This window comes from Microcaecilia unicolor, chromosome 7 (genome assembly GCF_901765095.1).
Source record: "Microcaecilia unicolor chromosome 7, aMicUni1.1, whole genome shotgun sequence".
Taxonomy (NCBI): domain Eukaryota; kingdom Metazoa; phylum Chordata; class Amphibia; order Gymnophiona; family Siphonopidae; genus Microcaecilia; species Microcaecilia unicolor.
In genome coordinates this window covers 104,313,080-104,328,890 of record NC_044037.1, presented here as the reverse complement: position 1 = coordinate 104,328,890, position 15,811 = coordinate 104,313,080, and the positions used below count along the sequence as shown (strand labels likewise).

General features: G+C 45.9%; 1 protein-coding gene across 1 annotated transcript in view; it reads left to right on the top strand.

Moving 5' to 3' along the window:
• The window catches only part of LOC115474249 (major vault protein-like), a 91,898-nt gene extending 76,338 nt beyond the window's left edge, over positions 1-15,560 (top strand). The window contains exons 12-17 of the mRNA XM_030209635.1: positions 8,709-8,853; positions 10,635-10,846; positions 13,081-13,197; positions 13,458-13,584; positions 13,777-13,965; positions 14,080-15,560. Coding sequence (XP_030065495.1) covers positions 8,709-8,853; positions 10,635-10,846; positions 13,081-13,197; positions 13,458-13,584; positions 13,777-13,965; positions 14,080-14,220 — 931 coding nt within the window. The 3' untranslated portion in view covers positions 14,221-15,560. The remainder of the gene's footprint in view (positions 1-8,708; positions 8,854-10,634; positions 10,847-13,080; positions 13,198-13,457; positions 13,585-13,776; positions 13,966-14,079) is intronic.
• The last annotated feature ends 251 nt before the right edge of the window (positions 15,561-15,811 follow it).

Sequence of the window (15,811 nt, the reverse complement as noted above, 5' to 3'; positions counted from 1 at the left end):
TTGCTGCATAAACCCCCCTACCATTTTTGTTGTGTTTTTCTGAACCACTTCAAGTCTTTTTACATCCTTAGCAAGATAAGGCCTTCAAAACTGAACACAATACTCCAAGTGTGGCCTCACCAACAACTTGTACAGGGGCATCAACACCTCCTTTCTTCTGCTGGTTATGTCCTTCTCTACGCAGCCTAGCATCCTTCTGGCTGTGGCTACCGCCTTGTTGTACTGTTTTATCACTTTGAGATTTTCAGACACCATCACCCCAAGGCCTCTCTCCTGAGTCGAGCTTATCGATCTCTCCCCTCCTAATCAGTATATCTCTCTTGTATTTCTGCATCCCAAGTGCATCACTCTGCACTTCTTTGCATTAAATTTTAACTGTAAATATAGCTCAGTATTTTTATATATCAAATCTAATTAATTTAAATTAGGTGAAATGTGCTCAGTTCTAACAAATTCACACCATTAGATCCCCAGGGAATACTTGGTGGAATCATAGGAACCATCATCGCAGAAAGAAGTGTTCCATTTTCAAATAAAGTATGTACATACTCTCATTGTTTATCTACAGCTCAATTGAGAACAAAGAGATTGTCTTATTTTCACCCTCCTTATAAATCAAATTAAATAACACAGTGTCTAATCCCTGCTTATATATTGTATACACTCTATTGTTTATCAAATGAGCAAAGTGCCTTTTCCACCTACACACACAATTGTCTTATATCATATATAATATCCGATATCTAATAATTCACTACTCCTATGATGATTGTACTCATTGGCAAGTTCTAAATGAGCATAGATATATGTGAGTGTATGAGTAGAAAGGAAAGCGTCTGAGTTACTACATAAAATGGACGTTACAATTAATAAACTAATTACATTAACAAACACTCTATAAAATATGCTCCGTTTCCTATTGCTTGTATCTTATTCTATTTCAGATCTCACGTCATCTACTCCCCTTAAACTGATTCGATTCCACCTTCCTCCATGATGTGATGTTGCATACCCTACGATACCATGAATACTCCCACCACTCGTGCTCCTAATATTGTCCCTTAAGTACCTGTGGGGCCCTTTTACTAAGCCACGTAAGCATCTACATGCGCCCAACGCACTCCAAAATGGAGTTACCACCAGACTACCGCATGGCTGTTGTGGTAATTTCATTTTTGGCGCACGTCTGATACAGGCGTCTAAAAATATTTTTTATTTTCAGGCGCGCATAATGGACATGCGCCAAGTGGCATTTGGCGCTCGTCATTACTGCCCGGTTACCACGTGAGTCTTTACCGCCAGGTCAATGGCTGACGGTAAGGTTTCAAACCCAAAATGGACGTGCGGCAAATTTCATTTTGCCGCACGTCCATTTTCGGCAAAAAAAGGCCTTTTTTACAGGTGCACTAAAAAATGGATTGGCATGCGCCCAAAACGCGCTCCTACACTACCGCAAGCATTTTTCAGCACGCCTTTGTAAAAGGACCCCTGTATATACTATGTAAATTGCTTTGAATGTAGTTGCAAAAACCACAGAAAGATGGTATATCAAGTTCCATTTCCCCTTTCCCTTTCACCCTCTCCCCCCTAGTCCCATCCATCTTGTACTCGCTTCCCCTTCTCCCCCCACCCCCTAGTGCCATCCATCTTTTTTTTTTTTTTGTTACATTTGTACCCCGTGCTTTCCCACTCATGGCAGGCTCAATGCGGCAAGTGATGGAGGGTTAAGTGACTTGCCCAGAGTCACAAGGAGCTGCCTGTGCCAGGAATCGAACTCAGTTCCTCAGTTCCCCAGGACCAAAGTCCACCACCCTAACCACTGGGCCACTCCTCCACTCCTCCACTTCTACTCTGTTCCCCTCCCCCCCAGTCCCATCTATTTTTTGATCTTTCCAGAGTCTCCTGTCTATTTGATATTTCTTCTCTGTCTGTCTACCGTCATTCTTTTCATGCCCTTGTACCTGTGTCTCCTTGTATCCAGCATCTCTCCGGTGCCTCCTCTCAGTGGTGCTGGATCTACTGAGGGAGAGAGAGATGCTGTATCTCTCCTCATCTTTCATACGTCCAAGCCCTTACCCCCACCCCCATTACCCCATCTCCCATCTACTCTGGTCACCCAAGCATATCCCTCACAACTACCCCCTTGCCGTCCTGTGGGTCCAGTGTCTTTCCCCCTCTCTTCATCACCATCTCCCTCATTCAAATTGTCTCTTCTGTCTCCCTCCACTCACAGCGATCTGGCAACTCTCACCCCCCCCCCCCCCACCCACATGATCTAGCATTTATTTTTCCCTCCTCCATCACCACTTATAGTCCGGTTTTGCTCTCCCTTCCCTCCTTCCTGCAGTCCGGTGTCTTTTTCACAACCCCGCCAACACTGCTGCTGCATTTCTCTGACTTTCCAGCAGCTCATCAGCTCTCAAGGCAGCCCACCTCATCCCTTGCTGACCCCAGAAGCTTTCTCTCTGCACAACTTCCTGTTCCTGCATAGGCGGATGCTTGCAGAGAGAAAGCTTCTGGGGCCAGCAAGAGGCGAAACTGCTTTGAGAGCTGACGCTACTGGAAAGTCAGAGAAGTGCACTGGCACTGCAGTGGAGGGGGGGGGGGGAGGTAGTGAAAAAGACGCCAGACGAGGAGGAAGTGACGTCACGCTAGCAAATGGAGCGGTGAAAACGGAGCTCCCGTCTACCAGCTTTAAAATAGCGATTTTATAGCAGTCCAACCCCCGTGGGACAAGCGGAAACTGCCGCATTCGGTAGTGGAAAGTGCATTGAGCCGAGAGATGTCGCAATCCAAAGTTAAAACGCCAGATTTAGCGGCCTTTTCCTACCAGCAAAAAGCTAAAGCGGATGGAATAGTGGCGGAAGAAGATGGCGCCCATGCGTCGACGATGGCAGAGCAAGGTCTGGAATCTCCACGAGGCGAGCTATCGATCGACAGAGCGGCGGCAGAGCCCGAAGTGTGGGAGAAATTGTGCACGTGGTTCCAAGAAATAAAAACGGAGCTGAAGGAAATGCGCAAAGACTTTGCCCAATTAAGTACGGAGCTAAGAGGGGAAATATCAGAACTGGGCAACCGAGTAATGGAGATCGAAAATGGTCAGGAGGAGCAAATAGAAGTGAACAAGGCAGTGGAACAACAGCTTGGGGAGCGAAAATCAGAAGCTCAATACCTCATGGATAAAATTGAGGATTTAGAGAACCGGAGCAGGCGCTCTAATATTAGAATATGGGGGGTGCCCGAACTGCCAGAATTCAATGACTGTGAGGAAATAGTACAGTCTATAGCAGCGCAAGTTCTATCCACTGAAGACCAGCCCTATGACAAAGCAAGCATTCGCCTTGAGCGCGCGCACCGTGCATTGGGCGCCAGGAGACCAAACCAGCCAAAAGATATAGTGGCTTGCTTCACGGACTTTAAAATAAAAGAAGCAGTGATGAAGAAGGCGCGATTAGAGAGCCCCGTGCAATGGGAAAGCTACCCGATTGAGCTGTACCAAGATATATCAGCCATAACCCTAAAACGTCGGGGAGAGCTGCGTCCGCTAACAGCGCAACTTAGAGAGGAAGGAGTGCCTTATAAGTGGCAATACCCCTTTGCCTTAACCTTCTTCTGTGAAGGGAAGCAGAGGAGAGTGATATCACTTGAGGAAGCACAAGAGTATATGAAGCAAAAGGAGGCAACGACTGACCCTCGACCCAGCGCGCAAGGAGAAGCAGCACGCGATAGGAAACCCAGGTGGCAAAGGGTATCGCAAGGACGAGGTCGCCTAAGGAGACAGATGTCTGGAAAGCAACTCAACTCGTCAAAAGGAAAATGAAAGGAGTGACAGGACATCGTGATAGCAGACTGAGCGGCTTTATGGATAAATGGTGAGCAAGCCAATCCACGGGGGTGGAATTTTGGAATAAGCTGAGGGACAAAAGGGAGACGTGACTCCTCTCAGCAATAGACATGCCTCAAGTGAGATGTGGGCCATGTCTTTTTTGGCAAGGGGGGGGAGGGGAAGGGGGGATGGGGTGGGGTTATTATCTAAGTATCTGGTGGTTGCTGATTAAGATAGCATATAAGGGAGGTCAAAATAGTAAATGTTTAATTGTGTAACTTGGAATGTTAAGGGCCTTAATTCCCCAATGAAGCGCAAACGAGTGTTTGCTGAAGTGTTAAGAATGAAAAGTGATGTACTTATGCTGCAAGAAACACATTTAAAGCATTGTTATAAGAAATTGCTGGTCCATAGGAGGTATCCCATAATAATACACTCTGTAAATAGTCAAAATCATAAGAAGGGGGGTGTGCTTATGGCATTTCTGGATACGCTCCCCTGGGAAATTATCAAAACAATAACGGATAGGGAAGGCAGGTTTCTGTTGGTGGTGGCCTCACTGTATAATACACTGTATACATTTGTCACACTATATGCACCTAATGAAGGACAGGGTGAGTTTTTGGAGGGAATTGAGCAAAAACTGCAACAGCATGTCCAGGGGCAGCTGCTGATGGGAGGGGATTTTAATCTGACAATAGATCCTCTGGTGGACAACTCCTCGGGACAAGCGACATATGCCAGGAAAGACAGAGAGGTTCTGGGCAGCTTTATGAAAAGATGGGGTTTGACAGACCTATGGAGGGCAACACATATGCAGGATAAAGATTTCACATTCTACTCAGCAACGCACAACTCCTACTCTAGGATAGATATGTGGCTGGGGGATGGGGTAGTGGCTAAAGCCATGCAACAGACACAGATAGGAATACGTACATGGTCCAATCATGCCCCAGTCCTCCTAAGGTTACAGACAGGGAGAGTAGTAGGGGGACAAAGATATTGGCGACTAGATGAGGCACTGCTAAATGACCCAGAGAATGTGGGGAAGATTGAACAATATATAAAAGAATATTTAGAGTTTAATGATGTAGGTGATATCAGCCCAGCGAGCCTCTGGGAGGGTATGAAGGTGGTGGTGAGAGGGCAGCTTATTGCCCTTAAAGCACATCTGAGGAAAACCAAAGAAGCCAAGGAGGGCGAGCTGAGGGAACAGATCCAACAGGCAGAGAGAAAGCATAAAGCCGACCCAGGAGATAGGGCAGTAATGACAGAGCTCCATAAAACCAGATTACAGCTAAATGAGCTACAGATGGCGGAGGTGGCCCACCAATTGCAACTGGTGCAACAAGAATATTATGAGATGGGAGATAAAGCGAGTAGATTATTAGCAAACAAGTTGAAAAAGCAGATGTCTCGTAATCAGATCCATGCTTTAACAACCAACCAAGGCCAGATTGTAACACAAACAAGTGACATTCAAGCTACTCTGCATGAATTCTATACGAGTCTATATAAGTCAGAAATGAAGGTGCCCCCTAACAATATTGAAGAGTTCTTGCAGGGGATAGAGATACCTCAGTTGTCACTAGGGGAAAGGGACACATTGTCGGCGCCCATAGGGTTAGAGGAGATTAAAGAAGCGATCAAAGCCCTACCACAGGCTAAGGCTCCTGGGCCAGATGGGTTCCCCGCTAAGATTTATAAACTGTATGCTAGTATTTTGGCACCACTTTTGTTGAGGATTTTTCAAACATTTGATCAAGCGCCAGAATTGCCATACTCATGGAGATTAGCTGCGGTAACCCTCCTACTTAAGCCCGGAAAGGACCCGCAGCAATGCGGGTCTTACAGACCAATATCCCTTCTAAATGTAGACTATAAAATATTCACAAAAATTCTAGCCACTAGGATGCAAAAAGTACTCCCTAAACTCATTCACTCGGACCAGGTAGGTTTCATAATGGGGCGACAGGCCTTTGACAACACTAGATGTTTGTTGCACTTACTCCAACAAATGAGAGAGGAGCGTGAGCCAGCTGTAGTGCTGTCAGTCGATGCGGAAAAAGCGTTTGACCGCGTAGAATGGCCATTCCTATTTGCAATGCTACAAAGAGTAGGGATTGGGGGTTGTTACCTGAAGTGGCTGCAATTGCTATACAAGACCCCATTGGCGGTATTAAAAGTCAATGGTTCCTATTCAAAGCCGCTTGAACTCCAAAGAGGCACAAGACAGGGCTGTGCAGTTTCGCCATTATTGTTTGCCCTAACAATTGAACCACTGGCCTGTATTATAAGAGCGGATACAGGAGTAAAGGGAGTAGTTCGCGGACAGAGGGAGCACAAACTAATGCTGTTTGCGGATGATGTGCTGATGACATTGACTAACCCTGAGTCATCGGTGCGGCGAACTATAGAACTAATGGCACAATATGGGGAAAGGTCGGGCTTTAAGGTGAATATTACCAAGACAGAGATACTTAATATCACAGTACCTGACCAAGAAATGGGGCGGATGAAGGAGGCATTTCCGTTTGTGTGGGCCAAAAAATCTATTAAATATCTGGGGATACAGATTACTCCTAAAATAGAGGATCTCTATGAGGCAAATTTCCCGATGAAAATAACAGAGTTAGTAGCTGAACTGGATAGGTGGGAAGGCCTAAATATTTCATGGAAGGGTCGTATTAGCGCCGTTAAAATGATGATGCTGCCTAAACTGTTATATTTGTTTATGGCACTCCCTATTCCTATCCCTCGCAGTTTCTTTGCACGCCTCAATAGAAAGTTGTTTGCGTTTATTTGGAGAAAGCGGCCCCCACGGGTGAGGCGAGCTATACTATTTCAACCATTAGAGAGAGGTGGGATGGGAGTCCCCAATTTCTTTCTTTATTATCAGGCGGCACAATTGAGAATCCTGGCTGATTGGCACCCAGCAGCTAATAAAAAATGGCTACTTTGGGAAAGGGCATGGCTGGGGATGAGGGAGGTGGGGGATCTCTTGTGGATATCCAGTAAAGAATTGGGGAGTATAGGGCGCAGAATGCCCATTGGACTTAGCCACATTTTATCCACTTGGTGCCAAATTAGGAAACAGTGGTTCCCGGAACGTACATATTTTCATCAGACAGGGATATGCAGGGCACCAGGCTTTCCTTTAGGGGCCACTGAGATAGCCTTTAAACACTGGGCACGGGCGGGTCTTCACAAGCTGGGCCAACTATGGGATGATGATAAGATAATAAGCTTTGCAGAGCTACAGGAGGAATATGGATTGCAGGCTAGAGATCAGGTGTTTTACTGTTGCATACGTAACTACCTCCAGACCAAGGCCCGAGAAGAACTGGAGCTGGGGGAAACATCTTTGGAATTGGCGATGGGGAAAGGAGGGGGAAGGGGAAGTATCTCACGCATATATCTAGCATTACTCCAACATACAGACCCCCAAGGAACATATATCAATAGATGGGAGGGAGTATTGCAGGGTACGTTCTCAAAGGAGTGTTGGAAAAGGGGTTATCGCTATCTTTTTAAACCCTCTATGGCCCAAAATGCAATTGAAAATGGATTTAAAATTTTTTACTGGTGGTACTATACGCCAGATAGATTACAGCAAATATACCCAGAGACGTCAGGAGACTGCTGGCGACAATGTGGGGCTAGAGGCACGTTTATGCATATTTGGTGGGAATGCCCCAAGATAATAGAATTTTGGAAGAGTGTGATAGCAATGATAACGACAGTACTTCAATGCCCCTTCCCCTGCAAGCCGGCGAACTGCCTCCTTCACTTCAAGCCAGCCTCAGCGAAAGGACCCCAGCACAAACTAGCCATACAATACCTGGTGGCAGCTAAACTGGTTATAGCCAGAGAATGGAAAAGCCCACAGCCACCTGAAATGAGACTGGTTGTGCAAAGAGTGGACTTCCTATACCAGATGGCAAAGCTGACGGCTATGAGAAGAGGGCGAATGGGAGCCTTTAGCAAAGTGTGGCAACCATATGAACATTTGCATGAACAGACAATAGCACCACCATGATACGGGGGGGAGGGGAAGTGAGGGAAGGGAATACTAGCAATAAATGGCGTAAAATTGTAGCGTACTGTTATGAGTGATAAGATGTAAAAATGTGAAATGCGTTGTATAACTGAAAATCAATAAAAACAGTTTAAAAAAAAAAAAAAAAGACGCCAGACTGCGGGGAGGAGGGAGACAAGAGAGAAATACCAGACCAAGCAAGTTCTGGGGTGGGAGGATGCCAGACGGACACGGGGAGGTAGGCTGTGCCAAGAATGGGGGACCTGGGCTCCTGAGGCCCTCCCCCCCCTGTGACTACAACCCTGCTGTCAGGTACTTGTGACCTAGAAGCAGGATACTGGGCTAGATGGACCATTGGTCTTAATGCAGTATGCCTATTCTTATGTTGTTATTAGGGATATACTGAAAAACCGATTGGCTGTTGTCTGCCCAGGACAGGTTTGAGAACTACTGATCTAGATCTCTAATGTGATTTAGCACTAGCTCTGTTCTCAATCGGATCTAGTTACTAACTGAGCATAAAACTCACATTAATGTGCCTTAATACAGGTTAATAAATGTGGCCATAGGTTTGTACCCAAAGCAAAGAAGGTTAACTGGTTTGCCCAAGGTCACAAAGAACATCAATTGGAGAAATGGGATTTGAATCCTGATGTCCCTGGTTCACAGCCTACTGCTACTCCAGTAAAGGGGGCAGTGGTTGATGAAGGGTTTCTGTAGCAGCTGCCTAAAACGATTATTTCCTGAATACAGTGTGTCCCTTGGAAAGGATGTACTGTACTGTGTTCTGTACATATGATTTTTTTTTTCTGTCTCCATTGTTTGTCCGTTTGTCAATTTCAGGCACTTTGACATTAAGGATAAAAATGACCCTCTAGAAGCTGCTAAGATCTTCAGCGTGCTAGACTTTGTGGGAGATGCCTGCAAGGCTATTGCTTCCCGCATCCGTGGGGCTGTAGCCTCGGTGCAGTTCGATGACTTCCACAAGGTAACTGAGGCCAGGAGGCAGTGGTGTGCTGGTAAATGTTTAACAACAGGCTCTCTCCCCGGTCCACCTCTGCGCCCCCCAAATTGCAGAGCTGGTTATAGCCGGGGAGAGAGCCTGAGGGGGGGGGGCAATCTAATTCATGTTTAATGTGGGATAAAATGCCATAAATAAGTAAATAAAAATAAACTTTTAATGTTGCGCACCTGATTCTCAAAGTGGACATTTTCCAAACACTATAATGAAAATAAAATGATTTTTTCTACCTTTGTTGTCTGGTGACTTTGTTTTTCTGATCATGCCGGCCCAGTATCCGATTCTGCTGCTATCTGTCCTCTTAACTCCATTTCCAGGGCTTCCTTTCCATTTATTTCTTTACTTTCCGCCTTTCTTCTTCATTTCTTGCCCTACATCTGTAAGTAAAAGCTGGGTCCTCAGCAGACTTGACTGTCCAGTGGATCCAGCTTCAGCCTATTTTCTCCATCCATGTGCAGTTATTCTCCTCTCTTCCTTTTCCCTCTTCTCATCTCATTCCTCATTCTTCCCTCCCCTCTATCCATGTCCAGCATTTCTTCTCTCTCCCTTCCCTCTCCTGCATCCATGTCCAGCAACCCTCCTCTGCCCCCTGCCCTCCATGCACCCATGTCCAGCAGCAACCCTCCTCCCCCTGCCCTCCATCCACCCATGTCCAGCGACCCTCCTCTCCCCCTGCCCTGCATCCACCCATGTCCAGCAACCCTCCTCTCCTCTCCCCTGCCCTCCATCCACCTATGCCCAGCAACCTTCCTCTCCCCTGCCCTCCATCCACCATGTCCAGCAACCCTCCTCTCCCCCCTGCCCTCCATCCACCTATGCCCAGCAACCCTCCTCTCCCCTGCCCTCCATCCACCATGTCCAGCAACCCTCCTCTCCCCCTGCCCTGCATCCACCCATGTCCAGCAACCCTCCTCTCCTCTCCCCTGCCCTCCATCCACCTATGCCCAGCAACCTTCCTCTCCCCTGCCCTCCATCCACCATGTCCAGCAACCCTCCTCTCCCCCCTGCCCTCCATCCACCATGTCCAGCAACCCTCCTCTCCCCTGCCCTCCATCCACCCATGTCCAGCAACCCTCCTGTCCCCTGCCCTCCATCCACCCACCCATGTCCAGCACCCCCCCCCCCCCCCGCTGCCCCGGTCGTCCATCATCCATCTGCCCTCTGCTCCCACCCCGACAGACCTGGTTTCCTTCCTGCGCCGCTGCTTGCCTTTAAACATGTTATTTTCCCTCGAGGCGCGCCGGTGTTGAAGCGAAGGCAGCAGGCTCAGCTGAGTTCCAGCCTTCCGTTCCGTTCTCTTCCCTCGCATCATGGCTCCGCCCTCGCGCAAACAGGAAATACGTCTGAAGAGGGCGGAGCCATGATGCGAAGGAAGAGAATGGAACGGAAGGCTGGAACTCAGCTGAGCCTGCTGCCTTCGCTTCAACACCGGCGCGCCTCGAGGGAAAATAACATTTTTAAAGGCAAGCAGCGGCGCAGGAAGGAAACCAGGTCTGTCGGGGTGGGAGCAGAGGGCAGATGGATGATGGATGACCGGGGCAACGGGGGAGCAGAGGCGAGCCGGCTCACACTGCCCAACAACCGGCTCGCAAGATGCCAGTAAATTTAACAAGCGGCTCTAGCAAGCTGGTGCGAGCCGGCTCCAGCACACCACTGCCAGGAGGAGTTATGGAGCATGAGAGCTTTTCCCATCCTTCTGCATGTAGGGCATGTAAATTCATATTCTCTCTCTCTTTCTCTCTGTGCAGAACTCAAGTCGCATCATCTGTTCTGCTGTCTTCGGTTTTGACGAGGCTGCCAAGATCTGCAGTTCCTTACGTTTCCCACAGAACAACCTGATGGTGACGAGTGTAGACATCCAGTCAGTGGAGCCTGTGGACCAGCGTACCCGGGATGCACTGCAGAAGAGTGTGCAGTTGGCCATCGAAATCACCACCAACTCTCAGGAGGCTGCTGCCCGGTGAGAGGTGGGAAGGAGGTGCAAAATATCCTGTACCCTGTGGGTTTTTTGCTAATCAGTTGCAATAACGAAGGCCTGTTGCAGTTTTCTCATCATATGAATTTTTCTCAGCCTCATATTATCTAAAAAGGGAGGTTACAGCTGTTCCACCTTTAGGAATTTTTGTGAACCCTTCAAGGGTGATTGTAGGAAGTTTCAGCTTTCAAGTTATTGTCAATTGTGTGTTTATCTTAAAGGGGACACTTGAACTTCAGCTTAAATGCCTTTTTCAGCTGCATATCAATTTTCTTGAAGATAGAGTTACACCTCTGTAATTACTGTTAGCCACACACATAGGCTTAATTTTAGACAATGTAGACACAGAAGAACACTAGTCTTCGCACACTCAAAATCACACAAAACACAGCAAAGATGACACAAAAAAATAGGTCTCTTAACAATGCTTGATTAGTCCAGATTTATTATGTAACTTTAAAGACTTGACATGGCCGTGTTTTGGCCCACCGGCCTGCCTCAGGAATCTTTGCAGTCTAAATTAAAACACATAAAGAACGTATCGATATTGATCTGTTTGACGTGCACTGTTATCACTTAACACACATACTTTTACATTAATTCTTGGCATACTTTTAGTATATCAGCTGTGTTCCCAGCCAGCTGTATTTCTCACATAAGTAGCTTGTTCTTAACTGCCATGAGGACATTCTGTCACTTTTTATATCTTTTTCATTTGCCCCTTACTCCCTATTGCTTAGTAATATTAGCATTATGTTAACATAATGTTTTCAATTCACTTATTTTAATTTCACTTATTTATTCCTCAGTTGTCGATATGTGGGCTTTATTATAGTCGTCTCCCTAATGTTTAGTAATAATCACCCATTGCCTTGGTTTTACATTTTCTTTTATATATTTTATTTTGCTGACTGTATATTTATGCATTGTTTTATGTTTTTCACTCGGGGTTTCATTGTACCAGCTTTAAAACTTGGTTTTATATCAATAGACACATTGTCCTTTTATCTAGAGGTCTTTGTGAGGTACATATATATTTGTTTTTCCATACGTATCTATATTGATTTACATTATAGATATTCACACATTCACCTCTGTTTCTGAATATATCATGTATGATTACTTTTTGAGTAGTTCTATATGTTGTTTGGTATGAGAGACGGGCTGTTTGATATATTTTACAGGGGCGTATTTGTATATGGGGTTTGCTATATAAGTTGATTGATATGAGGTGTAGACTGTTTTGACAAATCCATTTCTATTTATTCTCTTGTGTATTTTTATTGAGCTAAATTTTAGAAAACAAGAGTTATTTCAGTGAGATCATTTTAATTTATAACTGTGATGACAGTCTTTTAGCTTAGCTCCATAATATGTTTATTGTTCTTTTATATTGGTTTTAATTTTATTATTTTTGACAAGTAGTAGTAGTGTTTTGTTTTTACTTGAATTCCATGATATGTTTATTTCTCTTATCTTGATTTTATTGTTGATTATTAGCATTATTTTCTTGATTGTGTCATTTTTGCAGTTTTACCTTTAAATGTATGTACTTGTTTAAATCACGTTTTAATTTAGACTGCAAAAACTCCTGAGGCAGGCCAGTGGGCCGAAACACGGCCATGTCGAGTCTTTAAAGTTACATAATAAATCTGGACTAATCAAGCATTGTCAAGAGACCTATTTTTTGTGTCATCTTTGCTGTGTTTTGCTTAATTTTAGACAGCCTACAGTGCTTACAGGCCTGCGGCTATGTTGTACTTGTGGGCCTGCTAGCACTTTTTCAAAAGGAAACCCCATGAAGGGGGCCAGCAGGTGTAAAATACCCTCATAGAAGCAGATGCTGGTGCCCATGAGTCTTTCCTTCATGTGGCTGCCTCTTGCCCACTCTCTGGTTTCCAAAATTTTTTTTTTTAATGGGGTACTTTTATTCTTTGTAAGAGGGAACTGTTTTCAGTGAGGTTTTTCCTATGGTTAAAGCTATTTACCCTCCAGAAAAGGTTGGAAAATTGCTCCTCTCATATGTTTAAAACATTGAAGTGGAGTTTCTTCATCGGAACTTTGTCAACCATATCTATAAAGAGGAGTGTGTCCTGAGTTTTTGATCCCTTTAGGGAGTAGCAGGTGGATATTTGTGATTTTGTGCTTGCGATTGCTGTTTGACGGATGCTAAATCGCTTTTATTAGAAGAATGACTATTTCTCCCTCCTCATTTTCAGGCATGAAGCACAGCGCCTTGAGCAGGAGGCACGGGGCCGACTGGAGCGGCAAAAGATCACAGACCAAGCTGAGTCAGAAAGAGCCAGGAAGGAGCTGCTAGAGTTGGAGGCACTGAGGTATCTGGACCAAAATTTCTCAGTTTGCTGCTCCACAGCAGTAACTTAAGAATTCAGTTACTGCACAATGATAAAACACATTATCACACCTGTCATCTGATGCTACTGAAATAGTGAGACAATTACTGTATTTGTCTGAGCTTTTTAGCTGCATTACAGATCCAACTCTTGGTGCACTATGTTGTTTGTAAAGAAAATAAGAAACTTCCTGGCTTGTGCAGTGACTTAGTGCTATTCTGTGTTCTTTGCCCTTCTAACAGTACTGTGGTGGAGAGCACTGGTGCAGCCAAGGCAGAGGCTCAGGCAAAAGCGGAGGCAGCCAGGATCGAGGGTGAGGGGGCTGTGCAGCAGGCCAAACGAAAGGCTGAAGCACTGGAAATTGAGACGGTAGGAAGGGAGGGGGATCCATTTGTTATAGACGAATTGTGATGTCATCAGACATGGACACTGCCTTAGAGAGCAATCCAGCTGCACTGTGATGTCATCAGGCATGGACAGAGTATCACTGTAGACCAACTGCCTCCTCCTTTTAAATTTTAATTGGCATTTGTTACACTTCCTTTTCCATTGTCCCTGCAGACAGCAGAGCTGGAACGGCTGAAGAAAGCACGGGAGCTGGAGCTGCAGTACATCACCCAGCAGAATAATCTGGAGGTGGAGAAGGCCCAAGCATTGGCTGCCATCGAGGTGAAAAAGTTCCAGCAGATGACGGAGGCCATTGGGCCGCAAACCATCCGGGATATCGCACTAGCAGGGCCTGAGCTGCAGGTTAGTTACAGCAGATGGGGACTGGGGAGGGCCTAGGATAACTTTTGTGTTGGTGATATACCTCCTGCACTGGTTTAACCATTGCTGTTATGTCTTCTGTTTCTCTCTTCACAGGTGAAGCTACTGCAGGGTCTGGGGCTACACTCCACTCTCATTACAGATGGCTCGACACCGATCAACCTCTTCAGTGCTGCCAGTGGGCTACTAGGGATTCTGCCCAAAACCCTCCCAGGGGGGCAGGATAAGCAGGAGTGAAGGAACAGGGGGTTCACTGCCCCAAGAAGATAAGGACAGAGGGATATACAACCAATGTCAAGGGGAGCAGGAAGGCTTTCATTCATACCAACCCACCCAATCCCTGAGTCTTTTTCCTCTCTAAAATAGACCTTGGCTTAACCTTTGCACTTTTTCTATCTTGGGTGGTAAGACTTTTCTTTACTCCCAAGGTCTCCATTGGGCTAAAATGTATATTTTACTAAGGAACCAAAAATTTAATGTTTATACAAATGAGAGAGGAAGGGAGTCATTGTAAGAACATAATCAAACTCTTTAAAAAATGTTTATTTTCAAAAGTTACATATCAGATATAGGTGACTCTATAGTAAATCAGCAATAAGGAAAACAGATTTCTTCAGAGAATGCTACAAGCCATATTGCCCTAAAGCCCATCAAAAGGATCTAATACCGCACTACCTAGGTGGACAAAGGAAAACAAAAAGAAAATGCTAAACAGCCAAGCTGTGCCATCCCTTACATGACAGTGTATTGCAAGCCTAACTGATAGTCAGTTGAGTAGAGGCCCCGGGAGCAGCTTTGAAGTATCTTATCAGACAGAAATTGAGATAAATGCTTTAGCTCCTAGTCAGTTCATGGAATTATACTTAGCTTTGTTCTGGTTCCATTTTTCTTGCAAATGTGTAATTATTGGCCAGTGCTTCTAGGAGAATTCTGGCGCATAATATTTTAAAATTCTCCATACTTCATTTGTAAATATATATAAATATATATATATTTTTTGTGCAGAATTCTCCCATCTTAAGGCCTGACATCCCCCTCTCAACTTTCTGTTGTGCTCCAACTGCAGTTCTTGACCCACTCCTCACTCTTCTCTGCCCCTTCTGTTCTCTCCCTCTAACTCCCAGTAACACCATTCAATTCTTTGTAATCCCCAAGGTTCCCCCCTAATGTACAAAACCTCACCTCCTCCTCCTCTTCCACACCACCCAGACATATAGCCCACCACTCCGTCTTTCTCCTTTTCTCTCTTTCATGCACTTTCCCCAGTCTCTACTTCTCCCCCCTCACCATCACAAACCCACATCTCTTGTTCTTTCCCCTACATCAATGGTTCCCAAACGTGGTCACTGGACCAGGTGGGGGAGGGGTGCATGCCATAGGGGTAGGAGTCGCTAGAGCAAGCTAGGAGTATGTATGCCATGGGGTCAGGGGCTGCTGGAGCAAGCTGGGGGTGTGGGGGTATGCCATGGTGGTTTGGGGATCTCTTAAGTAAGTTAGATATGATGTAGGATAGTGGTTCCCAAACCTGAACTTGGAGGCATCCCAGCCAGTCAGGTGTTAAGGATATCCTGTCAGGTTCTCAGGTTCAGAGCCCGCGGGGCCGGGCTCTGGAGCAAACGTGAGCCCTTGGGCTGCTGCCGAGGAGCGACAGCAGCAGGCAAAACCCACCAACCAACACTGGGTAAGCACACCGGCAGTGACGGCAGGCACTGCCCAGTGAACCGGAACACATGGACTGGAATCCCCCGGACTGGAGGACACAGGAATGGAACACTGGACTGCAATCCCCCGGACTGGAGGACACAGGACTGGGACATACACCGGACCG